This window comes from Strongylocentrotus purpuratus, unplaced genomic scaffold (genome assembly GCF_000002235.5).
Source record: "Strongylocentrotus purpuratus isolate Spur 01 unplaced genomic scaffold, Spur_5.0 spur5_scaffold_2, whole genome shotgun sequence".
Taxonomy (NCBI): Eukaryota; Metazoa; Echinodermata; class Echinoidea; order Camarodonta; family Strongylocentrotidae; genus Strongylocentrotus; species Strongylocentrotus purpuratus.
The window spans coordinates 25,192,773-25,208,523 of record NW_022145605.1 but is presented as its reverse complement, the minus strand read 5'-3'; the positions used below and the strand labels follow the sequence as shown (position 1 = coordinate 25,208,523).

At 34.6% G+C, this 15,751-nt stretch overlaps 1 protein-coding gene across 2 annotated transcripts in view; it reads right to left on the bottom strand.

The window, feature by feature from the left end:
* Positions 1-15,751, bottom strand: part of LOC585114 (ATPase MORC2A) — a 42,750-nt gene continuing 26,999 nt past the window's right edge. For both annotated transcript variants that reach the window (XM_030992059.1, XM_030992060.1), the window contains 14 exons: positions 14,971-15,125; positions 14,142-14,270; positions 13,492-13,597; positions 11,775-11,868; positions 11,297-11,335; positions 9,971-10,147; positions 8,417-8,506; positions 7,536-7,778; positions 4,654-4,826; positions 3,987-4,020; positions 3,158-3,507; positions 1,823-1,955; positions 1,184-1,306; positions 1-617 (listed from right to left, as the gene is read on the bottom strand). In XM_030992059.1, the coding sequence (XP_030847919.1) occupies positions 528-617; positions 1,184-1,306; positions 1,823-1,955; positions 3,158-3,507; positions 3,987-4,020; positions 4,654-4,826; positions 7,536-7,778; positions 8,417-8,506; positions 9,971-10,147; positions 11,297-11,335; positions 11,775-11,868; positions 13,492-13,597; positions 14,142-14,270; positions 14,971-15,125 (1,936 nt within the window). In that variant the 3' untranslated portion in view covers positions 1-527. The remainder of the gene's footprint in view (positions 618-1,183; positions 1,307-1,822; positions 1,956-3,157; positions 3,508-3,986; positions 4,021-4,653; positions 4,827-7,535; positions 7,779-8,416; positions 8,507-9,970; positions 10,148-11,296; positions 11,336-11,774; positions 11,869-13,491; positions 13,598-14,141; positions 14,271-14,970; positions 15,126-15,751) is intronic.

Here is a 15,751-nt window from a genome sequence, read left to right as displayed (position 1 = left end):
GTATCTGAGAGTCTTTCAGGTAAAACTCTAACATTTTTTGTACAGGCGACAGAAAACGGACAAGGGATGGACACCTCTTGAACCCCGTCAATACTGTTTAATATCACAACCAAACAGCCCTTTTATTGTCTCGCCCACCAAAGATGAAGGCGAGACACTAAAAATGGCTCTAGGGTTAGGATTACCACAAAGTTATTCCATAAATTCAAATTTGGCATGTTCAACGCTGTCCTGCATCCACATCTTCAAGCACCAATAAGTCATCTTTGTTCCTGGTAATGCTCTTCCAAGAGCAACAAGGTCTGGTTCCATTTTGTTTGAGACAGGCCTTCTAGGACACCAGACCTATCATTTAGTTACATATCAGCAATTTTTAAGCCATCCGGTGTTACACAGATCCATATGAATGGGATTCAAAGTCAGCCTCCTTCACTGCACTGGAGAATGTCAGATTAGTATGGGTACTTCATCCTTAAACAGCAAAGTTTCTCCAAAGTGGTGTTCGATGAATGCTCTCTCTCACTCTCTCATGAGTCCTGTGCATCTTGGTCTTTCAAACAAACCGCCAGCAAGTTGTCAATTTCATCTCCTTTCATGCTCTCAATTGACAGACCATCCTATTACAAGACAAATAGATAAAGATATCTTTGTAATCAATGACATTCTACTTTTTCAATTGTCTCAGCATAGCTCTACTACTACTGCTGCTTCTACTACTAGTATAGTATTATTACTACTTCTACTACTTCAACTACTACTACTATTACTACTACTACTACTACTACTACTACTACTACTACTACTACTACTACTACTACTACTACTACTACTACCACTACTACCACTACCACTACTACTACTACTACTATACTACTACTACACTGTTGTACTTCTACTACTACTACTACAACTATCTAGTACTATCACTACTACTACTTCCACCACTACTGCTACTACTACTACTTCTACTACTACTAACGCCTACTTCTAGATATAACCACACTCAAATGCAGTGAACAAAGACAAATTGGCTACCATACTTTCCTCTGAGAAATGGTCATAATTTTTTTAATTTTCATCTTTTTTTTTACAATTTGATATTAATTTCACTTGCTCACTTGTCTCAGCACTGATTTGTGTCTAACTCCCCTAATGAAGTAATGAGGGACGGAATAGACCTTACCTGTGTGTCATGTAATGTTGAAAGGAGTTGTGCCACCATCTTGCGAAGATTGTTGAGTTTACCCTGAGCTGTTACTGCCTCCTTTTCCTTCTCCTCAGCATTTACCTGGTATCTGCCAACCAGCTGAAATTAAAATGAAACAAATATGAACTATTTAAAGTAATCATAATAAAAACAATAATCTGGATTTATTTTATATAGCGCTTCATACGAAAAACCGTCTCCAAGCGCTTTACAGTTACAAATAACCCTGTCATCAGATTCATTCGAGCACAATGTTCACCTTCTTCACTCCCTGGGGAGTATTCCTAATATATTTTCACCATGAGGGCATATGGCAAATACCGTCTATCACAAAAGCTTTTTTCCCTGTCTCTCTCCTGTGTATGGAGTAGCAAATGTAGATTAATGCCTTGCCAAGGATATTAGTACCGCGTTCAGTCACAATCATTAAATGACAACTCATAATTACATGCAGTACAAGGCTTATTCTACAGAATAATCTTTTAGGCACAATATACAAAATGTTTGTACATGTATATCGAAAACTGCTGCGAAACAAAAATATTATGAAGATCATATTTTAATCATATATCTACCATTAAATAAACAGAATAAAGTGAAGGGGACGAAACTTACATCTCGCAGTCCCTTTTCATAGTGGTCAAAGAAATGGTCAAGTGGAAACTCGGTCAGTTTCTTGGCGTCCATATCATTGATGTCATCTTTGGACATCGTCCATTCTGGAGGAAGGAAATACCTCAAACATGTCCTGTTTGGAGGAAGAAAAGAGGAGAAAGAACTTGTATTAATACTTTGCTTCCTATAAAAAAAATAATGATAAAAACGTGATTATAAAGCGCTTACCACCAAAGTCTCTTAGCGCTAAATATATTACAAATATGTTACAATATATATATTTATATATTATAACATTTATATATTTATATATTATTATATTATCCATATATTATAATTATATACAAATATATTACAATTTTTTGTCTTTTTTTTAATTCTCTGAGTAATGAGAAAAACCTTGTTCCACATACTGTACTTTCAGGTATGCTTTAAATTAAGTTGAAGTCTCTAATGAATATAATTATTGTGTACATCTAAGCAGAGCATGGCAACTTTCATCATTTCTAAATTTTGTTCAACTCACATGACCTGTTGCATAGCTATGTGTGATTGAGAAGTGTTTATTTCAATTATCAATTATTCTTAAAAACAACAACATAATTCTTCCAGTTATTTGTACAATTTATTAATTGTGCTCATGCATATTTGAATAACTACTTTCTATTTGCACATTTCCATTATTGTTATATAATTCTAAAAAGAGGCATCCTACCACAACTTTTTGAGCGATTTTTCTTTCCTTTGAAAACTTTTTTTCCTTCAGATCCAGTTAATTACTGAGGAAGTCCTGAAAGGAAACAGGTTTTAAAGTTCCTGTGACCTCCAGCAGCATCTGTTCTTTCCATCAACTCATCACATTACCTTACGCAAACATATTAATCAATATCAACTATACACATGATTACACAATATTACTGATACAAGTAATAAATGGTTATGAGTTAATCTTTTAACAAATTATGCTTTGCTCCTTATACTAATAATAAATTACATTTGGAGTCTGGCCTTCTCGATTACTTTCAGATTGCCTTCGCACCAGATTGGGATATGTGCAGGACAGAGAGGTACGCAGTCTAAATAGAACCAAAATGCATGCTCAATAGTACAAAATGCATGCTCGTTCAATAGATTTGTTTATAGAATATCATGTTACCAACAATCTACAAGTAACGCCTGGCTGGAATGCTTCCAATGACCGGGGTAATAGTATATCTGTAAAGCGCTTAGAGACATCGTAGAAGTATTAAGCGCAAATAAAAGCGGAATATTATTATTAGGTGTTGTATAAAAATAGTTATATCTGAAAACATGTATTTTGTTCTGTACACTGACCTGAAACCATCACAGAGTGAGCCATTCAGTTGGGTCAATTTCTCCACCTCCTCTGGATTTGAGCTCCCTCCTGCCTCCTCGGTACTCTTTCCTTTTGAGTCTCCTTTCCCTATCTCTTCCTTTGGTTCTACCGAGTCAGCTACATCATTTGGTTTACTTTCCTTTTTCTTCTCCTCATCATTCTCCTTCTTTTCCTTCTCCTTTCCTTTCACCTCTTTGTCTGGTTCCTCATGTGGTGTTTCCTTATCAGGCTTCTTCTCTTCTTCTTTCTTCTCTTCCGGCTTCTCTTCTGGTTTGTTTGTTTCCTGATTGCATGTGTCGTCTTGTGAAGACATAGAATCTTCACTACCCTGAAAACAAAATGTGTATAGAAAATATTAACAACAATACCAATGTGTTACCCTTTTTATAGCGTAATACATAATACATTCCGATGCGCTTTACATTAGATATCATAAAAAATAATACATAAATATGAAAGACAACCGAGAATTAAAACAGAAAGTAAAACATGTAAAACATAAATGAGCTGAAACTTCCTCTGCTTTCAGTTAAAAATATCTTCTGAGTACAGGGTCATATGATGCATATTTAAAACACCGTCACTATTCTTAATTTTCATAGGGTATCAGCGAAAAAAAGACACAGGAGCGGTGAGCAAGGTAACTTGAAAAAGAGCTTGTGTAAAAAAGAAACCTCACAATACTTACATATCACTGTGAAACAATCACAATTATACAATATCAAATCCCAAAAGAGCTCCCTTGAACATAAAAGTACATGTTTTACTCTGTGCGAGGGGGTATATGGTACTTATTGATTTACTCACCTGTAACCGAAGATCGGAGCTATCTTTATCATACCTGAAACAAAGAAGAGATTTATTACATTAAATAATATGTTGGTGTAAAAGAAATGTGTTTATTACTATAATCTGTTACCTTAAACACTGTATTCAGACAAAGTAGGTATATTGCTGATTAACATGCAACAGCCCTCAGGTTTTATGAATGTTAAATTTTGTAATGATCTCTATACGACCATTGCAGCATTGAAGGGAAATCAAACCATAAACCATTCCACATGGCCATGGTAAAGATAATATATGCAACTGGATTCCATACTGGCCACTCTTCTACTAAAATGTAATTCCATGGGCTATATCTGTTCCACATCATTATATACTTTGGAACACTTTCAGATTGTTATCTATCAAATGCATTTATATAGATAAGTAAAATACAAAGTAAGTAACAAATTTGCCCAGTATAGTTCATTACTTTAGTTCATCATTTATATATTTTTGATGACATCCATGATGTTTCATTATGGTCCAATAGTCATATAAAAATATCAGAGGTCAAAATGTCAGAGGTAAATATGTCAGAGGTAAAATGCCTGACGCTCAATTTCTAGTACAACTTGGGTCATGCCATTCAGAATTTGTTACATTATTATTAAACATTAGATAAATCACAAAATATTAGATTAATTACCATTTGTCAAACTTGTCCTTGGGATGGTCATCAAATTTGACCTTCCATTTGTCTCCACTGTCTGGCTTTCTGCTGACCTTTGCCACATGACCTTTGTGCCACTGACCCTTGATCAAGGTTTCAACTTTAATCCCCACTCCTTCCAGCTCTGTGTCTGTCTCACTGTTTGCATTCTGAACCACAGGAATTAAAAGGGATACTTCTTACCACAAATTATGCAACATGGTTTAATAAATGAAGAGTGCTTGGGTTGAAGGAGAGCATTGTATACAGAAAGCTGGTATCAGGTAATACACAGTGTTAGTCAAGGAAATGTGTTTTTCATGGTGCAAAGAGATGTTCTGAAGACCAGTCAGTTTCCTTTCCTTCAAACTCTAAAAAATTATGATTAAAGCCCCTTAGCTCCTAGCTAGTGTAAAACATTGGGCAGGCTTAACCCTTACTGTACTGAGCTATTTCGAGCACTCTCTGACTTCCATGATCTCGGCCGTCGAATGTCTGATGAACGCGAAAATTTGCATGTTTGTAGATATTTACGTAAGGAACAAGATGGTATAATTATTTTTTTCCTAATATGCACATTTTTGTCGTTTTAGCCTAATTAATTATGCATATTACAGAAAACTCTACATATTTGTCTGTAGACTTGTGAAGAATCTTGAAAATGTATTGAATAAATGTTTCCTTCACCTCAAATTCATGAGGTTCATTATTTTTCTGATTTTTGAAAATGCATAGGTTAATTTGCATAAATTATGAATACGCATTCATGAATATCAAATCTGGAAATATATATAGGGAACTAGAATCATTACAAAAATTGTCAGACTCCACTTTTTTAATGTTAATTGAAACCCATTATTCATATGAAACTTCTTTTCTAACACGAAATAGTTATTTGATGTAATTAATAATGATAATTTATGCAAATTTGATGCGATTTTCAACTATTTATTTTCTTATGTATTTTATTGTTTTTTATTTCTTATTATATCTATTGTTTTATTTCTGATGTATTCTTTTGTTCTGAAATACATCAAGTTACTTTAAGAAACATATAAAAGCAATTTGATATCAATTCATATCTTCACATTTCTGCTTGTACATGAATATATCAATTATAGCACTTTTTTGATGACATGCGCATACTAATTGTTATGTAACACCTTACAGGTATATCCGATTTCGACGAAAATGGTATCAAAATGTGCGTAAGACTTGAGGGAAACTAGATGGAACTTCGACTGCGCGCAGTCGAAAATGATGCCTCCGTCATAGAGCAATTTTACAAACCAAAACAGAAGAAATTTTTCAAATTCAAGTTCAATTGTAATCCATTAAGAGGTTCTCAGAATATCGTGATTACAAGCAATTTCTCATATACATATATGACCCTTTGATCTTTGACCTGATGACCCTAAAATCTACTCAGTTCATTGGCTCTGCAAGATGTCCTGAGTTAAATAGTAATCCATCTGTCAGTTCTAATGAGAATGCGTTCACAAGTTATTTTTGGATACATAATGAGCCCATGACCTTTGACCTCATGACCCATGAATCTACTCAGTTCATTGGCTCTGCAAGATACATACATGATCGAAATTTGGCAGGAATCCATCAATCTGTTCTAATGAGAATGCGATCACAAGCTATTTTTGCATACATAATGAGCCCTGTGACCTTTGACCTTTGACCTCGTGACCCCAAAATCTATTCAGTTCATCGGCTCTGCAAGATACATACATGACCAAAGTTTGGCAGGAATCCATCGATCGGTTCTTGAGATAATGCGATCACGAGCTCTTTTTGCATACCTAATGAGCCCTGTGACCTGTGACCTTTGACCTTGTGACCCCAAAATCTAATCAGTTCATCGGCTCTGCAAGATACATACAAGACTAAAGTTTGGCAGGAATCCATCAATCGGTTCTTCAGATAACGCGATCACGAGCTGTTTTTGCATACATAATGAGCCGTGACCTTTGACCTTTGACCTCGTGACCCCAAAATCTAATCAGTTCATCGGCTCTGCAAGTAACATACATGACCAAAGTTTGGCAGGAATCCATCAATCGGTTCTTCAGATAACGCGATCACGAGAACGGGACGTACGGACGGACGGACGGACAACCCGAAAACATAATGCCTCCGGCTACTTCGTAACGGAGGCATAAAAAGTCATGAAATGACAATTCAAAATTCTGAGCGGTTGCGGCGCGTTCTCCGAAAATGTCGAGGGGGGGGGGCCTCCCAGGCCCCCCTTCCCAGTACAGTAAGGGTTAAGCCTGGTTCAGGTATGACACAGAAAAACCACGGCACGTCACATTTCTGAATGAATCAGTCATCATAAGATATTTCCTTCCTTCAATATATTATTAAATCCTTAAAATTACACCTTCATTCTACATAAAATGCAAGCAGTTTTAAAGTGAACTCTTTTATAGGGATTGTTTTTTTAATGCTTATATGTGTATCAAAAGGATCAAGGATACACATTTCTCTCACACTTTGACCTTTTCCAATATTGTGCACTATTACTTCTAATAATAGTAATCATGAAGAGCACAAACTTTCTTTAACAAAAGGGGGATAAAATACTGGCAATGCTGCTCTGTTAGTCAAACATACTGATTTTTATACTATTTTGGAATGATACATGTGAAGCTTTTGAATACCTCTTGTATTTTAAAAATTGTATACATATATGTATTTTTATGCTGAGTGAATAACTTTAAAGGACAATTTAAAAAAAATCATGTAATTGAAAAAATAATCACATAGATTGCACTGAGTACTTTCAAGAGTTTTGATGCTACAAATATTTAATATGTGTTGCATTTAAAATAAATACAGGAGACTTATAGATATCTATTTTCTGTTACCTTCTCTGTTGTGTCTGCAGATTCCTGCGAGTCTTGAGACGACTCACTCACTTTCCTCTTCTTCTTAGGACTAGGCTCTACTGAGAGGACCGAGACCGAAGCTTGTGGTGAGCTTGAGATAGGGGCAGGGCTGGGGCGCTTGGCTGGGGCGATGGCAGCTGATCGCTTGGCGGGTTTGGGGCTTACTGGGCGCTGTTGAACAACGGGCGAAGCTTTACCAATGGGTTTCACCTTGGATGAAAACTGCTCGAAAAGAAATGAGAATGTTATCTTAGAATCAGCAGAATTTCATTCTTTAATTTCTATTGTTAATTTTTCTTAGAAAGTGTGATTTGAGGGTCAAAACTACAAAAACATGTAAATAATCATGAAATACTAATAGATTTGATGTGACTATTATTATTGTTATTATCACCATCATCATCATCATCATCATCATCATCATCATCATCATCATCATCATCATCATTAGTTTTCTCATTCATTTATTTATTTATAGATTGACAAAGACAAAATCAAGAAAAAAACTATGTCACAAGTTGTTTAGTCCTGTGAAGCATAAAGCCTCTAGCACCACCTTAAGCCATTATCGATGGTATAAGCTTTAAAAAGAAGATACTTGGACAATATCAGTTTTGTGGTGGCTGCCACCACGATTGAAAGGAGAATGCCTATAGCATGTTACTGCTATATAGGCATGACAATGAAACAATAAAACATGAGAGGAAATATCCAAGAACACCAATTCAAGGTAGAAAATGTCCTTATTCTTCTATACTCTTTTCATGATAATATGTGAATTTCATTTCTTGTCATCTACTTTTTGACACAACTATGATGGGGTCAAATTAAACCTCTTGAGTGCTGAATATTGACTTTACCTTCTTTGTGACTACCGGTAGCTCTTCTCTGGGCTTTGGAGCTGGTTTTGGTTGAGGCTTTGGTTGAGGCTTCGGTTGAGGCTTGGGCATCTGGAAGAAGTGTACAAGCAAATTTTACATCAGTGATGTTAGCAGTCAAATTAGTAATATTGCTAGCTGTTTATGCTTTAAAACCTACCCCCCCCAAAAAAAAAAAAACAACAACAACAACAACAAAACAAAACAAAACAAAACAAAACAAAACAAAAAAAACAAAAACAAAAACAAAAATTCTATGATTTTTTATCTCTTTGGATATGTTTACTAATGACTGAAGGGAGTATGCTGAGCATATCTCACTCTCACTCTTTTCTTCTTTTTTTTCCTTCTCTTCATTACAGCGCATAGGGACATATCTGTGACATGCCCTATATAAGTAGGGCATTTTATTATTATTATCAGTATGAGAAGTTGTTTCTTGCTCAGATTAACTTCAACATTATGCTTACTTTGACTATCAATATTATGTGTCCAGTATTCTATAGCAAATGAAAATGATTTCTTTTAATATCCTCTAACACCCCCAGTACGTTTGATGGGAAGTTTCTATCAAGTTGAGTCTTTTATATAACATTTTTTCATAAAGTCACTCTCCGTTACCATGCAAAATTAACAGCAAAAGCATTTAACATTTCCCCAACATGACAGTGCAACAAAAATGGCATGGTGTGATTTTTAGCAAAGAGCTCAGTAAAGGTGAATTTGGTCAGCATGCTCAAATGTCAATTTTATGTTTTTTACTGAAAACTTTCTTTTGTGTGATTAAAAGTTGTGTCCTTATATTACCATTTTTCCCTCGTTGCTGTTTTCAATTATTTACATCCGTATCTACTGGTGTCACCTTTGAATTAGAGTTAGCAGATGCTTTAATTCTTGGTCATAATAATGAGACAGACGTACTAAAATTAATGCAAAGTTTTAGGACAACCTGATAATCCCTTCATAACTTTTGTTTTCCTACTGAGTTTTAACCTTCTCTTTATTACACAATACCTTGTAAGTTAAGTGCTTCCACAGAGTCCTAACTTTTTTTTTTAAATCTCTCTAAATAAAAATTGATTCTGATGAGTAATAGATTATTTTATGGCAAAATTTCACTTAAATTGTATCATAATGTGAAAGAGATAAGATATGTGAAATATCTAAGATACATTTCTGCAAGGATTTTCAAAACAAAAGTGTTCTAAGTTGAATATTGATGAAAGAATCTGGGTACAACAGAAAACCCAAATTATGTATTCTTTCATCAATATTTGTCTTTAAACTCTTTTTTTTTTTGGGGGGGGGGGAATCTTTGCAGAAGTGTGTCTTAAATGACATCCTCTTTCACATTATGATACAATTTAAGTGTAATTTGCCATCAAATTTGAGGCGAATTTGGGGCTCCCAACCGTTAAAGAGGGGCTTTGAAGTTGAGAGTTTCCTATTTGAGTGTACATTTGAGTTTGGGTTAACGCCTCATTTTTGGGGTCCATTTTGATCAGAAAGGGGAAGATATAATTCCAAATAACTCACTGGTTTGGCCTTTCCTTTTGGAATGTGTTTGGGACTTTGTTTTGGAGTGTGCTTTGGGCTTGGCTTCGGAGTAGACCTTGCCATTTTCCTCTTCGGTTGAGGAGATGGTGGTGGAGAGGGCGATGATGGAGGAGAAGGAGAGCGCTGGCGTTGTCTTGAAGACAGCTTTTTGGTTCTCTGTATAAAAGGGAAAGGAAAGGACATAATATCAGACACATAATCAAAGTATATGGTAAGCATATTTCTTCATGAACCAACTGTGTTCACTTCATATTACCATATTTTAAATCTTCCCCAGGGAGTGGAGATGGTGCACATTGTGCGTGAATGAATCCAATGACCGAGGTAATAATCTACAATTCATATAATAATATTTAAGATTTTCAAAGTTACATGCAGGATGTCACTACAAACTTGCTGTATATTGCCTAAATCTGACACACAATGTTGGAATATCTGATAGACATAAAAAAGTTGCTTTTTCAGAGTTTAAAGGGAAAGTCCACCCCAAAATAAGTTTGTTTCGATAGAGGCAGAATAATAAGAAAATCAGGTGAGTGAAAGTTTGAGCAAATTCTGAATGAAAATAAGAAAGTTATGAATTATTGAAGTTGTGATCAATCAAATACAAATTGGCAACTCTGTGACTTATTATACGAGCTCTCCTTCATTTGCTTTGTGCATAATATTCCATAAAATCATGTTTTCTTCATTATTGATGACGGAATATATATTTGTTCCTTGCAGGGGGAGTATAGAAACATATTTGCAATTATTATATTTAGGGTGCATGTATGGTTGAAATTTTTCTTGAGGGAAAATGAAAATTTTAGATTTTTTTAGTACTGAGCAAATGGAAGTTGAGCTCGCATGATACGTCATAGAGTTGCCAATTTGTGTTTGATTGATCCCAACTTCAAAATTCCTAACTTCCTTATTTTTAATCGGAATTTGCTCAAACTTTCACTGACTTGTTTCTCTCATTTTTCTACTCCTATTAAAACTAACTTAATTTCAGGGTGGACTTCCCCTTTAATAGACTCTATCTAAATACAACACTTGAATATGAAGTTCTTTCCTAAATCCTCATTCATTATAGTTAGTATCCTTTGCAAATACACATTTTGCCCATGCACATCACAAAAATTTTCTACAATAAGAGAAATATGAAGGCAACATAGACCAAAATAGACACTTGAAGAAAAGGTAGTCATATTGCTGTATTATATTTGAACTGAGGATAATAAATGGATCAAAAATTTAAACTTGGTATAAAGGCATCTAACAGTTCATTAATACATGTAGTAACAAACAAAAACGACTTACTTCAATTTGTTGAAGCTTCTGCTGCTTCCTCTTGATATCCTGCAATAAAAATTTAGAAAACAGAAATTTTTTTTATCCACTAGGTTTGTTAATTTGGTGCTTGTTTAAAAACATATCAAATGTTACACAATGGTACTTTCTAAATTTTTTATTATTTTTATTATTTATTTTGCATTTCAAACATGCAATAGAAGGTACAATAGAATGGCAACATAGGATACAAAGTATGAAAGAATAAAGTAATATATTTTTCACATGTAGAAAAAAATCTGTCATCTGTCAACCCTACCCTTTAACAAAACAACAGTGAACAACCCCCTTAAAAGAACACCATCGCTTGTTAGCCCGGAGTTGAGGTAGTTTTGTATAGGGGTAGGTTTCTGGGGATAATTGTAACTGTCTTAGGAAGGGGATGGATGTACAATTTTGTTGAACACTAAAAGAGTGAATGTCCTCATCTAGTACATATCATACCCACCTCTTCAAGATCCTTCTGTTTTTCCTCTGCACTTTTGACCTCCTTCCTCATGGTTCCCGTAGGGATGGACAGCTTCCTCTCGGGGTTGCTGCATCTGTGGGTTGGAATGTAATGACATAGGTTTAGATGCAATCAAGATTAGTTGGAACGGAATTACATGGGTTTAGATGCAATCATGATGAATTGGAATGCGATCACATAGGTTTAGATGCAATCATGATGAATTGGAATGCAATCACATAGGTTTAGATGCAATAAATATGAATTGGAATGCAATCACATAGGTTTAGATGCAATCAAGATGAATTGGAATGTAAAGACATATGTTTAGATGCAATCAAGACAAATTGGAATGCAATGACGTAGGTTTAGATGCAATCAAGATGAATTGGAATGCAATGACATAGATTTAGATGCAATCACGATGAAGTGGAATGCAATGACATAAAATGTTTAGATGCAATCAAGATGAATTGGAATGTAATGACATAGGTTTAGATGCAATCAAGATGAATTGGATTGCAATCACATAGGTTTAGATGCAATCATGATGGATTGGAATGCAATCACATAGGTTTAGATGCAATAAATATGGATTGGAATGCAATCACATAGGTTTAGATGCAATCAAGATGAATTGGAATGTAAAGACATATGTTTAGATGCAATCAAGACAAATTGGAATGCAATGACGTAGGTTTAGATGCAATCAAGATGAATTGGAATGCAATGACATAGGTTTAGATGCAATCACGATGAAGTGGAATGCAATGACATAAAATGTTTAGATGCAATCAAGATGAATTGGAATGTAATGACATAGGTTTAGATGCAATCAAGATGAATTGGATTGCAATGACATAGGTTTAGATACAATCAAGATGAATTGGAATGCAATGAAATAGGTTTAGATGGATGCTATCAAGATAAATTGGAATGCAATGACGTAGATTTAGATGAAATCAAAATGAGTTGGAATGCAATCAAATTAGAATTGGATGCAAACAAACCTGACTGGGATGCAAACAAAAATGAATTAAAATGTGATAAACATGGAGAGGATTTCAAGAATTTGTACTGGGGTTTAGGGTCAAGAATACCGTGAGACCCAGGGTTGACGTTAGGAACTCAAATAGTATAGGACTCTTCAACACTTCTCTTTAGTTGCAGCTTTTCTACTTGATGTTCTATTTATTTCAAAAAAATAGGATAGCCTTATGTTTGATATTTCAATATGTATTTATCATTTGCTCTAGCTGGTGGTGGAATTCACTTTTATATTATTCAACAATTCTGATAGCATTGTGATAGCAAAGAGTGGGATGGATGGATGGATGACTGGATGGAAGGACAACCCAAGGAGAATAGACTGAATTACGAGCATATTCAAATTAGATGTATACTTTTAAAACAAAGGTTGTTCTTGCCCAAGACTTGCCCGGCACAGCAACAAGTAATGTATGCAGACTGGATTCCAGGTATTGTAGTTCATTAATTCATAAATAATGGAATAACTTGTTAGTAAACTGATCTACATGTATTTCTTCAGCAACACTGTGGGGAGACATCGACATGAAACATGCAAAAGGACAAGGGTAAGAAGTAGAAGTAATGCTACAAAAGCTGTATAAGGGTAAAGTGATGAGAGGGACAGAAGAATTATGACTATAATGGGAGAATGGATATGAAAAGAATGATGATTGTAAGCGTTTCTTACTTATTGAGGGTGGTATCCTTGTTCATAGAGCATTCCCAGTTGTCAGGATACTCTATCCCAATGGTACTGGTAGAGAATGGAAGCTGTCTCCATCTCAGGCAAGAATCTATCAAAATAAATTGGTACAAAATATTTCACTTGTCATGCATTATCATTATTCCATTTTTAGAACATCACAGATTTAGAACCTCCCACATGATTTAAGAAATGCCTGTAGCATAAGTCAAAGATGAAATATGTTTTCAGAATCTCCATGCTTTTATTTATTTCTTTGGTGTATTTTATTGCACATTTTGTCAGTGATCTTAACAACAACAGCAATAATGAACAAAATTCTTCCAATGTTCTGTTGAATCATGAGGGGTGTCCAAAATGTCCAAAATGTTTTTCTATGTTTTTCTAACAGAGAGAAATCTTACTACCTGCACTATCATTTTCATAGGGGAAAAACAAAAGAATGTACACTTATGTTTAATCGAGGAATTCACAACTATGAAACAGGTGCCTTAAGCTGTCAGATAATAAGCCATAATCATCATGTTCACACACTGTAAATACATGTTACAAAATGTAATGCCTCATATTTTTCTTGATAATGACCATAATATGAGCTTGAAACAGAAGTACGTGTAGAGAATAATTAAACTCACTGCATTGTATCATTGTTGGGAGTTGCATGGCTCGTTTCCTAATGAATTTAGCATCTTGTGAAGGAGGATCCTTCCAGTTTGCACTCACATAACCATAGCTCTCCCAGAACTTCAACACACCTTGGTTCACTGAAAATAACATAATAAATAACTTTAGGAAATAACCACATTGCATTTATTCTAGTTTCAGACTTATATCAACAAATCATCAGTCCTTAAAAATGTGTTGCTACTTGTGTAATCAAATACTTTTCACCCACCAGATCACTAATTTGTTTTACCTTCATGTTGTCAGTTTTAAATAGTATGGATAGGTTTAAAAAGTTATACGTTGTTTTTTATGTTGTTGTTCTTGAATTGTTTGTCTTTTAGTTTTGGTTTTGTTCTATTTTTATTCATTCATTTTCATTTTTTTGTCATTTTCAACAAAAGTCTTTAAATTTGTCTTCATTATTAATAATAGCTCACATTTATAATGTGCCTAATACTTTGTTTTTAGGCACAGCACATATTATTGATAGATTATTCTTACTTTGCCTTAAATCATTATTTGGTACATGTATAGAACTTGGCAAAAAATTGTCTATAATTTTACTCTTTTCATATTATTGTCTAGGCCAACAGAGCTGATGTGGAAATCAGTTCTGTAACAATGCTACCCTGTAAAATTAAACTACCAGCAACAAAAAAGTCTCAGGGATATGACAATGGCTATACTAAGGAAATAATGAACTGATTCTGATAAAAAAATACTCAGTTACAGTTGCTTGGTGTTCGACTTATTTTTGTTTAATAATTATTTGGCAGCTATTATATCTATCAAACCTACCTATATTGATATCTTTCCAGTACTGTATCATGTGTTCTCCTAGAGACTTGAGCAACAAACGATATTCTTTGTTGTCAGCAAAGTCCTGTTTGTTATGGGTTGGCTCTAATACTATGTAAGGAATGTTGACATAGCCTAGGACTCCGCTGCACATGCTGTATCACAAAATAAAAAAAGGGTATAACATATTTTTTAATTAAACAATACATAGTAGTACAAGATGAATGTGACTGCATCTCTAATATGCCTCTGTCCCTAAAGCATGTTCAATGATCCTGAAAACTTTAACATCTGGCATCACCAACCCCAATTTTTTTATTGAATCTGTTCATGCTCATATACTCAAGCCCAAATGGGACATAGTACCTTTAAAGCCAATCTTGAGCTCTGGTATGAGAACTGTTTGTCGAGAGAACATAGCTTTAATTCATTCCGGTTTGTTTATCCTGCAGTAGATTGATTGTTTGAACCAGTAAAATAAAAACAAACTCACAAAAACTTGCTGGAAATCATCTTTAATAAAAACCACAACTCTCATTTGCACATAGCGACTCGAGTTCAGCACATGGTGTTGAGATTACTTACCTTGATTTCCTTACATTTCCATGCTCATTATGTATTCCTTAATTGTTGTGGATTGATTTGTAATGTTTTGATGGAAACAGAAATAAAATTAAAAAGGAAAATTGAAATTGCTCAGCCCCTATACATTTTCTAACAAAATCGTTAAGCACATGTCATTCATTTTTAATCTTGAACACCCAGAGTGAGTTTTGTTGGA